Here is a 13,949-nt window from a genome sequence, read left to right as displayed (position 1 = left end):
ATCTTTCATTTATTTTCTTTTGATTAATTTTTTTATTGATATGTGACAGTGGAATGCATTACAATTCTTATTACACATATAGAGCACAATTTTTCATATCTCTGGTTGTATACAAAGTATATTCACACTATTTGCGTCTTCACATATGTACTTTGGATAATAATGTCCATCACATTCAACCATCATTAATTACCCCATGCCCCCTCCCTTCTCCTCCCACCCCTCTGCCCTATTTAGAGTTCATCTATTCCTCCCATGCTCCCTCTCCCTACCCCACTATGAATCAGCCTCCTTGTATCAGAGAAAACATTCAGCATTTGTTTTTTGGGATTGACTAACTTCACTTAGCATTATCTTCTCTAACTCTATCCATTTACCCATCTTTAATTTCTTTGACTTTTCTTTTTTCAAATAATTTGACCACGTATGTGTACATCTGTTTCTAAGTTGTATTCTTTTCTGTTGTTCCCTCTGTCTGTTGTTTTCCCAGGACAAGTCTTAATTTCTTTGGTTTTGATCAGGTCTTGAAATTAGGTGGTCTTTTTACTTCATTCTTTTTCAAGATTATTTTGATTATCCTAGGTTCTGTGCATTTTTATGTAAATTTTGGGATCAAATCACCCCCTCACACATACAGGCACATTCTGTTTGGATTTTTTTTGAATGGGATGACGTTGAATGTTTAGATCAACAATTTCAGCAATGCTTAGTAATGACATTTAGCAATACATGAACATGGCATATTTTTCTATTAATTTCAACCTTATTTAATTTATTTCCATGATGTTTTGTAGTTTTTGTGTTAGGTCTTTATGGTTTGGGATATATTTCCATATAATATTTGAAATGATTCTTCAAATTGTTTGAGTATTCAGAAATTGAATTTTTTATATGTTGACTTTATATTCTGTGATATTGCTAAATTCACATTCTTTGTCTTACTTCCTGTGCTTTAGGAGTCTTGGAAGTCAGCTCCTAAGCCGAGATGATGGAGTGTTGGGCCTACATTTTCTTCTTGGTCTAATGCCTAGGTCCTTGAATCACTTTGAGTTGAGTTTTGTGCAGGGTGAGAGAGAAGGGTTAAATTTTATTCTACTACGTATGAATTCCCAGTTTCCCAGTACCATTTGTTGAAGAGGCTATCTTTTCTTTAATGTATGTTTATGGTGCCTTAGTTTAGTATGATATAACTATTTAAGTGGGTTTATCTCTGTGTCTCCTATTCTGTTCCATTGGTCTTCATGTCTGTTTTGGTGCCAGTGTTATTTTTTGCTATTTTTGTTACTATAGCTCTGTAGTATAATTGTGATGCTATTTCCTTCACTTATTGCACTAAGGATTGTTTTACTATTTTGGCCCTTTTATTTTTCCAAATGAATTTCATGATTACTTTTTTTCTATTTCTATGAAGAACATTATTGGAATTTTAGTAGGAATTGCAGTAAATCTCTATAGCACATTTTGATAGTATGGTCATTTTGACAATATTAATTCTGCCTATATGTGAAGATGAGAGATATTTCCATCTTCTAAAGTCTTCTTCAGATTCTTCCTTTAGTGTTCTGAAGTTTTCATTGTAGAGGTCTTTCACCTCTTTTATTAGATTGATTCTCAAATATTTAATTTTTTTTGAGGCTATTGTAAATGGGATAGTTTTCCTATTTTCTTTTTTAGCTGATTCATCATTGGTGTATAGGAACACAATTAATTTGTGGGTGTTAATTTTATATTCTGCTATTCTGCTAAATTCATTTATGAGTTCTAGAAGTTTTCTGGTGGAGTTTTTTGGGTCTTCTAAATGTAGAATGATGTTGTTGGCAAATAGGGATAGTTTGAACTCTTCATTTCCTATTCCTGTCCCCTTAATTTCTTTCTTTTGCCTAATTGCTCTGGCTAGAGTTTAAAGGACTATGTTGAATAGAAGTGGTGAAGAAGGGCATCCATGTCTTTTTCCAGTTTTTAGAGGGAATGTTTTCAGTTTTGCTCCATTTAGAATGATGTTGGCCTTGCACTTAGCATATATAGCTTTTACAATGTTGAGGTATGTTCCTGCTATCCCTAGTTTTTCTAGTGTTTTGAACATGAATGGATACTGTATTTTGTTAAATGCCTTTTTTACATCTAATGAGATGATCATGTGATTTTTGTCTTTAAGTCTATTGAGGTGATAAATTACATTTATTGATTTCCTTATGTTGAAATAACTTTGCATTCCTGGGAGAGCCCCACTTGATCATAATGCACTATCTTTTAAATAGGTGATTTGCCTTATTAAAAATTTTAGCATCTATATGTTCATTAGGGATATTGGTCTTCAGTTTTCTTTCCTTGATGTGTCTTTGTCTGGTTTTGGTATCAGAATGATACTAGCTTTGTAAAATGAGTTTGGAAGGGTTCCCTCCTTTTCTACATAATGGAACAATTTGAGTAGGTTTGGTGTTCTTCTTTCAAGATCTGGTCGAACTCAGCTGAGAATTAATTTATCAGGTCCTGGGCCTTTCTTTGTTAGTAGGCTTTTGGTGGCATCCTCAATTTCATTGTTTGAAATTGATCTGTTTAAATTTTCTATGTCCTCGCCATTCAGTTTGGGTAGGTCATATATCTCTAGAAATTTTTTGATGTCTTAAAGATATTCTGTTTTTTTTAAATTTATTTTTTATTTTTTTAGTTGTTGATAGACCTTTATTTTATTTATTTATATGTGGTACTGAGAATCGAACCCAGTGCCTCAAGATATTCTATTTTATTAGGGTTTAGATTTTCAAAATAGTTTCTGATTATCATCTGTATTTCAGTAGTGTTTGTGGTGATATTTCAGTTTTCATTGCAGATTTTAGAAATATGGGTTTTCCCCTCTTTATGATGGTAAGCTTGGCTATGGGTTTATCAATTTTGTTTATTTTTTCAAAGAACCAACTTTTTGCTTTTTTGATTTTTTAAAAATTGTTTTGTTGTTGTTTGTTTCAGTTTCATTGATTTTAGCTCTGATTTTAATTATCTCCTGTCTTCTGCTTTTGGTGTTGATTTGTGCTTCTGTTTCTAGGGTTTTGAGAAGTGTAATGTTAGATTATTTATTTGGTGATTTTCTATTCTTTAAATAAATGAGCTCAGTGCAATGAACTTTCTTCTTAGAACCACCTTCATGGTGTCCCAGAGATTTTGATGTGTTGTATCAGTGTTCTCATTTATCTCTAAGTATTTTTTATTTCACCCCGGATATCTTGGGCTATCCATAGGACATTCAGTAGTGTATTATTTAGTTTCTGTTTTTTATTTTATTATTGATTTCTAATTTCATTCCATTTGATCTGATAGAATGAAAGATATTATCTCCTTTTTTTTTTGTATTTGCTAAGGGATGGTTTGTGGCCTAAGATATGGTCTGTTTTAGAAAATGATCCTTGTGTTGCTGAGAAGAAATCATATTCAGTCATCAATGGATAAATTATTCTAAATATGTCTGTTAGGACCTAATTATCAATTCTGTTTTTTAGTTCTACAACTCTTTTGTTTAGTTTTTGATTGGAAGATCTGTCCAGTTGTGAGAGAGGTGTGTTGAAGTCACCCAGTATTATTGTGTTTGATTGTTGAATATGTGTGTTTGATTCTTGAAATTGAGAAGGGTTTGTTTAATGAACATAGGTGCTCCATTATTTTGGGCATAAATATTTACAATTGTTATATCTTATTGATGTATAATTTCATTAAGCAGTATGAAATGACGTTCTCTGTCTCTTATGATTAACTTTGACTTGAAGTCCACTTTATCCTAAACAAGGATAGAACCCCTCCTGTTTATGAGATCCATGTGAATGATATATTCTATTCCTATCCTTTTACCTTCAGTCTGTGGATATCTTTGCCTATGAGATGTCTCTCTTGGAGATAGCATATTTTTGGTTTACTTTTTAAATCCAGTCTTCAAGTCTGTGTCTTTTGATTGATTAGTTTAAGCCATTTGCATTCAGTGTTATCATTGAAAAATGATTTTTATTCCCTCTCATTTTGATTTATTTTTGGTTCTTGATTTAGTTTCCTTTGATTGACTATTCTAATGTAGTTCCTTTCTTTGCTGATTTTCAATTTTATTTTTCATGAAATATTTGAGTATGTTTTTTAGTGCAGGCTTTCTAGTTGTGAGGGCTTTTGTTTCATTGTCAATTCTGAAGCTTAATTTTGCTGGGAATAGTATTCTTATTTGCCATCCATTTTCTTTCAGAGCATGGTATGTATTATTCTAAGACCTCCTATCTTTTAGAGTTTTAGTTGAGAAATCAGCTCAAATCTGGATTGGTTTACCTCTAAATATGATCGGTTGTTTTTCCTCTAGCAGACTTTAAAATTCTATTCTGATTTAGTATGTTAGTCATTTTCATAATAATGTGCCTTGTTGTAGGTCTGTTGTGATTTTGTATCTTTGGTGTCCTGTAAGCCTCCTGTGTTTGATTTCCATTTCATACTTTAGGTTTGGAAATTTTCAAATAATATTTCATTTAAAAGATTGTGCATTCTTTTGGTTTGCATCTCTAAGAGTTCTTCTCTCCTCATAAATCTTAAATTTTGTCCTTTCTTGTTATCTCATATTCTTGGAAGTTCTGTTTGTAGTCTTTTAACTTTCCCCATAATCAGCTTCATCTTCAAGATATTTTGTCTTCATTTCCTGTAACTGTCTTCCAAGTGGTTTAGTCTTTCAATTGAATTTTTAATTTGGTTTATTGATTCTTTCATTTCAAGGATTTTTTACTTGATTTTTTTTCAGAATCCTCATCTCTTTATTGATCTTTCACTTCCTGTATTTTCTCTCTGATTTCACTCCTTACATCATCTTTTACCTCACAGATCAGTGTAACTATGAACTTTCTGAACTCCTTCTCTAACATTTCTTCCAGTGTGCTGTCAATGAATTCTATTATTGAAGTATTTAGGTTTGTTTGGGGTGGCTTGTTCCCTTGATATTTCATGTTGTTTGTGTGTCTGCCCATCTTGCAGTGTGGATCTGAGGCAGTAGAGTTTGTACCCTATGGACTTATAGTATCCCTAAAGGTTTTCAATACTTCATAGTTTAGGGGTAGACAAATAATAGCCACAACCAATGCAAACACCATATAGTCTTAAACCATATAATTCCTGCACAATAAACAGAAATTATGTGATCAGTTATTGCCCACAGTAAAAATAGTAAGTTTGCAAAAGGGTTTACAATGAACAGGGAGAGAACAGAAGAGATGTAGGATGTGATGATTGTGAGGGAGGAGGACAGATAATAGAAGTAAAAAATTAAATAATGAAAGAGGGGGCAATAGTGTTTGCCTGTTAGAAGAAAAGAGAAAAAGAATCAAGGGAAACATAAGTGAGGGGAAAAAATTTCAAAACAATTAAAAAATAAATACAAGAATACAAAACAAAACTAAAATCCGAGATCTCATAAGACTCAGCCACGAATAATAACTGCCTTAAAAATGCTAGAAATGAGAAAAAAGGCAAATATGTAAATGTATAAGTGTCCATTAAATATTTAGCTCACAGTTACACAAAAAGAAAAGTTCTCTATGAACAGTTCAAAGAATTGTTTCTGTTGAAGTTCAAAAAATTCTCAGCCTCCCTTCTCAGCAGTGTTAGGTATGATGGACTGGAGTGTGATGTCTGCTTCACCCTCATGGTGGTTTCGCTGGAGTATTTAGTAAGAGGAGATCGCTTAGGTAGGCAGAGCTCCTGGAGGCAGGGTTTAGGCCTAGGTAGGTTCCAGCTTCTTCTTTGAATGGTGATTGATATGAAGATTTTAAATCAGTGCACCTCCAGGGCCCAGCAGTTGCTGATCCACACTGGGAGACTGCACCCCAGGAGTCTCCCCTGGGTTTCACTGGTATGGCAGAGGAGACAATGTTTTGTCCTCTCTATCTCCCATGGATCATGTGTTTCCTGATCTCCTGGGTTTAGTCTCCAAACTCCTGCCCACACCCTTTCAAATTCTCAGCTGGCTATGTCCCTCCCAATTGGTCCAGTGAGCCTCTGGACTCAAGGGGGAGAAAGGAGCTGGGTAGGTTTTCTGGATGTGTATTTGTATAAACCCCTCTCCTGTCTGATTTTCTCCTGGTCACTTAGGCATGTCCTATGTCATATGTTGTGGGTTTGCCAGGCTTGTATTTTGGGACCAACCTAGGTTTGCCAAGAAGTAGCTTGCACAGTGGCCCGTCCCCTCGGTGCGGCTACAAAATGGCTCCTTCCTCTGTCTTCTAGGGGCAGCTGGGAGAGATGCAGCTTCTTTCCCTTGCAAGGATATTGTAGCATGCATTTCAGGTTAATCTGGTAGTGTCTTTGATCTCATGCCACAGATCTCCTAAAAATACGGGTTCTTTTAATTTCCTATGCTTCCTCTTTGCTCGTGAAGGACCACTCAGGCTAGCCTTGGCAGTTTGGGCACAGGGTAGTTCCTTCTATATTATTGTATCCAATTTCCTGAGTCCCCAATCTGCTTTGAATGTCCATTATTTTTCCCCAGTAAAGTCCTTTTTAAATTTCTTTTTCATGTACCTTATTGAGAAGCTGCCTATCTGCTTTCTTGGTTTCATGCCAAAGAGGAGGCAGAAAAGTGACTTCCTCTATTCTGCCATCTTCAAGACCCATCTTATTAATATTTTTGACTTGTAGATTTTCTGCTTTTACTTTTAAAATTTCTTCTGCTAGCTTCAGAGTTTAGTTTTTCATTTTTTCTAGTTTCTTAAGGCTAGAGTAAAGATGATTAATCTGTATATTTTTCTTCTTTTGTATGTAGGCATTTGAATTTATTTAAATTTATAAATGTCCTTTTATGGACTGGTATAACTGAACTCCAAAATTTTTATGTTTTTTTATTGTTGTTAAGTTTGAAATATCCGAAAATGTCCCTTGTGGTACATTGTTTGACTCTTTGATTATTTTGAAATATATTGTTAAGTTTACAAATATTTTGGGATTTTTAAAATATGAGAGATCTTATTGTGATTGCTTTCTAATCTAATACTTTTTCCAATCAGGCAATGTTTCTGAATTATTTTAGCCCATTGAAATTTACTGAAATGTGTTTTATGGGCCATACATAGAGATGGTCGTAATGAATGTTCCATGTGTGTGTTCTGTTGTGTTGGGTAGTGTTCTAAAAGTAACAGTTTGGTCAAATTGGTAAGGTTATTCAAATAATCTATATTCTTACTGAATTTTTAGTGGATCCATTCTCCCTTTGGTTTTTATAAATTTTGTTCATTTACTTTGCACATAGTGCAGACACTTTTAAGGTGGATAGTATGTCTTTATTTTATTTGTTTATTTTTATGTGGTGCTGAGAGGACCAGTTCCTCATATATGCTAAGCAAGCGCTCTGCACTGAGCTACAGTCCCAGCCCCTTCTATTAACTTTTTGTGTCTGTTTTGTTTTTTTCTTCCTCTTCCTATTCTTTTAAGTGGTTGCTCAGAGTATATATCTGTCACTTATCATAGTTCTTTTAAAAATAATTCACTGCTATAGTGAATAGTGTTAAGAACTTCTACACAGCCTTTAACCCCCATATATATTGTTAATTCTTTAAGTAGTCAACAAGTATCTATATACATTTGCAGGTATTCATACAAATATACACAGGCATTCATTTTACAAGTTCCTTAGAATTACTGGCTTATTTATCTTCCTGGTGATCTTTATTTCTTTCTGCAGAACGAGGTTTCTAATATTCTTTCCCTTCTGATAGAAATCCCTTTCACATTTCTTGTTGATATTTTGTTGTTGTTTTGATGGTGCTTGAGATCAAACCCAGGCCTTCAGGCATGCAAGGCAAACACTCTACCACTGAACCACACCCCCAATCCCCTTTCACATTTCTTGTGTGAACCTGCGGAGGTTTCTTAGCTTTTGTGTGAGCGGGTGTTTACTGTTTACTCTTTTAATATATATATATATTTTTTTGATGGTGTTGGGGATTGAACCCAGGACCTTATGCTACCAACTGAGCTACATCCCCAGTCCCTACTCTTTTAATTTTTAAAAGAAGTTTTCACTGAACATAGAATTCTAGGTTGACATTTTTTTCCCTCCAATTCAGCACTATAGTCAATTTTCCAGTGTTTTCTGGATAATGCCATTGTTTGTAATTAGAAATCATCTTCTAATCCTATGATTCTTCCTCTGATTGTAATGTCTCTTTTCTTCCTGATCATTTTTATGATTTTCTTTTTAGTTTTCAGCAATTTGACTATAATATAGTTTTAAAAATTTATTCTGCTTGGATTTCCCCATATTCCTAGATATTTGGGTTGATGTTCTTTATCAGTTTTGAAAATCTGTGGCTGTTTGTTATCTTTGTACCATTTTCTTATTCTTTTCCTTTTAGAACTAATTTATATATGTTAAGTCGTAAGGGAATGATAATTATATATTGTTGTCCCACAGGTTTTATCTGCTATGTTCCAATTTTTTTAAGTGCCCATATCCCCTTTTGTATATTCTTTGAATAATTAAGATTTAATGGGAAAACTCCTTGTTAACACCTCTTGGAATAATAATAAAAGAGGAGTTACTTCTATCCTAATGCTACTGTCAGTTATTTTTGGAAAAAAAAAATTATGTTTTCATACTTAGCTCTGCTACCAGTGTGCAGCAAGCACCCATAATGGAGGGAAGTATTGTTTAAAAACATTGATTGGAGCTTAAAAATATATTTTTCATTGTTAGTGAATCAGATTTAAAAATACTAAAGGACATATGGTATAAAAATTTATCCACTTTGTTCTTTAGAAGCAATTTTAGAAATGTGCTTAATATTCTAAATTTTCATAATTTGCGTTGCTATTTATGTATTTACATATTTTATATTAAAAATTAAAAATCTGGTTAATTGCATTTCTCTTTCATGTAAATATTTTATCCCTAACATTTAAAAAATGCTGAAAATGATGAATAGATTTATAATTAAAATGAATTAGATTGCTAAAATGAATTTTAACATTGGGTATAATTTGAATAGGAATATGAAATTTTCATGAATAGTTTTATATTAAAATAACTTATGTTTCCTTCTTTCTATCTCTGATTTGTTAGAGGAATTTAATGATAGAATTTTGCGACCGGAGTTATCAAATGATGAAATGCTGTCTCTTCATGAAGAGTTGCAGAAGATTTATAAAACATATTGTTTGGATGAAAGCATTGACAAAATTAGATTTGATCCTTTCATTGTAGAAGAGATTCAAAGAAGTAAGTTGATGATGATGAAGAGAATGAATTTGATATCTCTTATAGTTTTCAAACTGTTTTTTCATGTATTCTCTGTTTTTTATTTCAATAACTGTATGTGTGGTACATGGGAAGCTTAAATTATTGTAACTTTAATATTAAGGGATCTTTTGTTAACTTTCTTTTTAAAACATTCTTTTTTAAATACTCATATTACTAATGAGATGAAAGTTTTGAAAAGAGATGTATTCACAATTCACATAATTAATATTTGTCAGAACTGACCTAATTTCTGACTTTATTGACTTTTTACGGTGAAGTTTCTGTGAAACAGTTCTAAACTGTTTGTATACTTTTTTACTATAATGGATTTTAAACTATAATGTATTTATGTTACTCATAAATAATTTCTACAGTAGAATTTTTTTTTTAAATAGTTGCTGAAGGCCCATATATAGATGTTGTGAAACTTCAAACCATGAGATGTCTTTTTGAAGCATATGAACATGTTCTTTCTCTCTTGGAGAATGTATTTACCCCTATGTTCTGCCACAGTGATGAGGTGAGTCTCAATATTAACCTTGTTTGAGGATGTTGAGAAGTTTATAGAGTGAATCAAATAGAAAAATAAAACAAGGTTAGAAAGTAAATACCTTTTTCCACCATATAATCTCAATGGGTATTAGAAGTGACTACAAGTAACTTTACAAAACGCAATTCTCCATACTAAAACCATGTTTGTGTTTATGTGGCATGATAGATTGGGACTGAATTGTTCTACCTGATTTTCCGTATGTCCCAGTCACTTTATAGTACTACAGTGACATAGAAACCCCATTCTTGTATATATGTTATTTAAGACTAGTGGAAATCCAAATCCAGTAGCTTGAATATTTCCATTTGCAATTCATTTTAATCCTTTGTTTCCTTGACTGAGGTTGTATTCACTTGATTTAAATAGCTTTTCCTATTTTTTTTTTTTTTTTCCGGGTGCTGGGAATGTAACTCAGATCCTTATACATACTGGGCAAGAGCTTAACCACTGAGCTACACCCCCAGCCCTTAAATAGCCTTTTCATTAAACTGGAAAGTAGAAAGATAAAGTGCCATGTTTTAATGTAAAATATTAGTTTAGTATGTCACAATAATTATTTATTATTTTGAAGTATTTCAGGCAACTTTTAAGAGGTGCAGAATCACCAACACGCAATTCAAAATTCAACAGGTAGGTATATTTAACCATATGCATATTTGGTTTTTGAACTTGGGGATGCTTATCATTCTGTGATAATGTCATTGTCTTTAGTAACTATTTTTTCTGAATGAAAATGTGGTTCCAATACTACAGGAGTAGACAAGATATTTCATCCATAAATTGGAGTACTGTTGTATGTGAGTAACTAAAAATGCCTGAATTTTTATTAGAAAAATTATACATTGTTGCCTTTTTAATCTCATAATTAATACATATTAATGACAGATGAATTTGTACCTACATGCACAAGTGAAATCCACAGATAACTCCCAATTTTTGACAGTTCTGTTTTGTTTTCAGAGAAAACTTTTTTATTTGAGAATGTACTGGGTACAAATTATTTTTCTCATTGGAAATTAAGAGCGCAGTTAATCTAAAGATAACAAAATGGAGAATCCATATATAAACTCAACAATTAATGTCCTGATTTGTCTTTACAAGGTTTAATGTTCACTGTTATGTGTACAAAACTGACATGGACATCAAAGTTATTTCTACAGAATGGGTAGTCACATTGTTCTTAGCACCTTACAGTTTTAGCAAATATCCAAAAATATATAAATAAATTGGAGATGATGGTACAAAGAGAGAAGTAGATTAAGTCAGAAAATGGAACTTTTTTGATAATACAAGGAAAAATATTAGTTCTTAATATAATGCTTCAGTACAAGCAGTATGCATATCATAACTTTTGAAAATGGGAAATATCTTTATGATTACTTGTAAAAAATTACTTTTTTACTTTTTACTAATAATTTATATATAATAACCATGAAACTTTAGACTTTATTTAGCGAAAAATATATTTATGCTTCTTAAAATAGTATTCTTTGCCAGAAATACATACTTCTTATTTTAGTGGAATACGTTTTCAAGGACTTCCATAGAATTTCCTAACATGCTTGAGAAGCAGGTGGAATTTATCCTTTTTTTAGACTTAGAATATTTAGGGTTTCATACAAGGATATTAAGCTTCCCTCATTTAAGAGGAACTACATCTATGATCTTAGATGTCAGCTTGATAGCTAAATCTAAGTTAAGGCCATAACTTCAGAGATGGAAAGATTTTGTTTGCTAATTTGAGGATACCTGATTATCTATAGAATATTAACACACTCATTTTGCTAGCTTAAAATTTTTAAAAAAGACATAAAGGACATATGGGTTATTTTTTTATTCTGGATACTGAATAGCCTTTTTTTTTTTTTTTTTTTTAGTTTAAACTTTTAAAAATATTTTTGTTGTTTTTGTTGATGGACTTTATTTATTTTCCTGTGATGCCGAGAATCGAACCCAGTGCCTCATACATGCTAGATGAATGCTCTACCTACCCCAGCCCTGATTTAGCCTTTTAAAGTATGTTTTTCTTTATATTGACCTGACTTAATATTAACAGTCTTGTCAGGAGGTTGCTTCTATGTTACATGATGATTCATTTACTTAGAATAAGTAGTTTCTTAACATTCTTTCATTGGATATTTAGATTAGCTTTGCTGATTTGATGATAAATGACTTCAAATATGTAAAATATTCAACATTTTGCATCTATATTTTATTTAGTTGCCTTTTAAAAGTAGAATTTTAATGCATATTGCTAATATTGAACTATTTCAGTATGCACTCAAAGCATAACTTTTGAATATTTAGAGATCTTTTGCTTATCTTGCTTCCTAGCTTAACATTAAAAAAATTTTTCTTTATGCTAGGTATCAAACTCAGGACCTCAAGCATGCTAGGCAGGTGTTCAGTAGCTACATTTCCAGCCCCCAAACATTGTATTTTACATAGCAAAACTAAAAATAGGTGAAGAAACATACATGATTTTATCTAACATGACACAAATTTCATTTTGGAAAATATGAATTTGGTTTTTGTGCCAAGCTTTGTGGCCATAGTTCCCACATACTTTACACAGTATCAAACAAATGGTTTGCCTAAGGGCAAAAAAATGCAGAAGTATGTACTGACACTGGATTTTTAAGAACTCTTCTATAGTGGTCTAGATTCCACACCTTCAAAAAACAGCTATGTGCTTTGTTTCTCTTACTTTTATCATATTATTTGTAAAGATTTCTGCCTTTTACAAATTTGAATGCTATCCACTTGTGTAACTTTTAAGCTTTTTAATTTTGTTTTGTATTCTGAAGTGAAACTTGTTTAATATCTGGGCTTTCTCTCTCTCTCTCTCTCTCTCTCTCTCCTCCTTATATAATTTCACATATCTGATATTGCAGAGGTAGCCTAAGTTTGGATGATTTTCGGTAAGTCTTGAGCATGTGATTCTTTTCAGTATAAATTATCTGTTTAAGTTCAGACAGTAAACCTCACACAACCTAAGTATAACAAAAAAAGGAAAAATAAGAAGCACCATGCAATTACCACCTTTATGTCTGTTATTTATAACCTTTAAAAATGAATCTCTTAATTTTAGATATCTCCTTTTTTTGCATAGTATGATATGTCATAAAATAAAAATGTCTTGATATTTTCAGTAATAGATATTAAGAAATGCTAAGATATTTTCACTATTTTTCCAGTATTTTGTTTTCAAGGCTATTGATTCTTTGTTGTTGCTGTTGATTCTGTTATTTTTAGGATTATTTGTGTTTGAAGAGTTTCAAATTTTAATTTTTGTTGTGCATATTATACAGAATGAAGAGTTTTGTTGTGGTATATTGGTACATGCATGTAAAATTCTTTAATCAATTTAATTCCCTTATCCTCGTCTCCTCCCTTCCCTCCCTTGTCCTTCCTCTACCCAATTGGTGTCCGTTAAAGAACTTTTTTGAAAGTAAGAAATATAATGATCTTTCTAAGATTATGGGCATAATAACAAGTGAAATAATTTAATATAATAATTTAATATATCATTTCAAAAACCTCAATTGTTATATGATCTCTAGATTCTACAAACTAGAACAAAATAATAAGGTTCTAGAGATTTTCGAGAGATTTTGTTAATATTTTTATATTTATGTTTGGAAACATTTTTTCTATCTGGGATAACTGTATCTACAACCTTGGATTTTTAAAAACCACTAACTGCATGCTTGTTTAGATAAAATAATCCAGTTTAGGCATCCCTTGTACTACTTGCTACTTATTTGTGTTTTTCTAATTTTAAAATAAGTTTCATTTGCTCCTCACACATGTATAAAACACACATCACTATATATATGTATATATATACCTGGTGTGTTTGAATTAATCAGTTTTGCTTTTTTAGGTACTGAAAATCTCTTTTATTTATTTATTTATTTTTTTTTAAAATTTTTTATTGTTGGTTGTTCAAAACATTACAAATTTCTTGACATATCATATTCCACACTTTGATTCAAGTGGGTTATGAACTCCCACCTTCACCCCATACACAGATTGCAGAATCACATCAGTTACACATCCATTGATTTACATATTGCCATACTAGTGTCTGTGGTGCTCTGCTGCCTTTCCCATCCTCCACCCTCCCCCCTCCCCACCTCTCATCCCTGT

At 32.1% G+C, this 13,949-nt stretch overlaps 1 protein-coding gene across 6 annotated transcripts in view; it reads left to right on the top strand.

The window, feature by feature from the left end:
* Positions 1 to 13,949, top strand: part of Snx14 (sorting nexin 14) — an 88,187-nt gene that overhangs the window by 23,195 nt on the left and 51,043 nt on the right. For 4 of the 6 annotated variants that reach the window (XR_007348442.1, XM_048805039.1, XM_015499114.2 and 1 more), the window contains exons 12-15: positions 9,068 to 9,223; positions 9,640 to 9,764; positions 10,369 to 10,427; positions 12,692 to 12,718. Coding sequence is in view for 5 of the 6 variants with exons in the window: in XM_048805039.1 (XP_048660996.1) it covers positions 9,068 to 9,223; positions 9,640 to 9,764; positions 10,369 to 10,427; positions 12,692 to 12,718 (367 nt within the window). In the remaining variant the exon portion in view is untranslated. The remainder of the gene's footprint in view (positions 1 to 9,067; positions 9,224 to 9,639; positions 9,765 to 10,368; positions 10,428 to 12,691; positions 12,719 to 13,949) is intronic. The other 2 variants (XM_015499120.2, XM_048805207.1) reach the window with 1 other exon arrangement.

The sequence above is a fragment of the Marmota marmota genome, unplaced genomic scaffold, assembly GCF_001458135.2.
Source record: "Marmota marmota marmota unplaced genomic scaffold, marMar, whole genome shotgun sequence".
Lineage (NCBI taxonomy): Eukaryota > Metazoa > Chordata > Mammalia > Rodentia > Sciuridae > Marmota > Marmota marmota.
The sequence above is the reverse complement of the archived record's forward strand: the minus strand, read 5'-3'. Positions and strand labels throughout refer to the sequence as shown.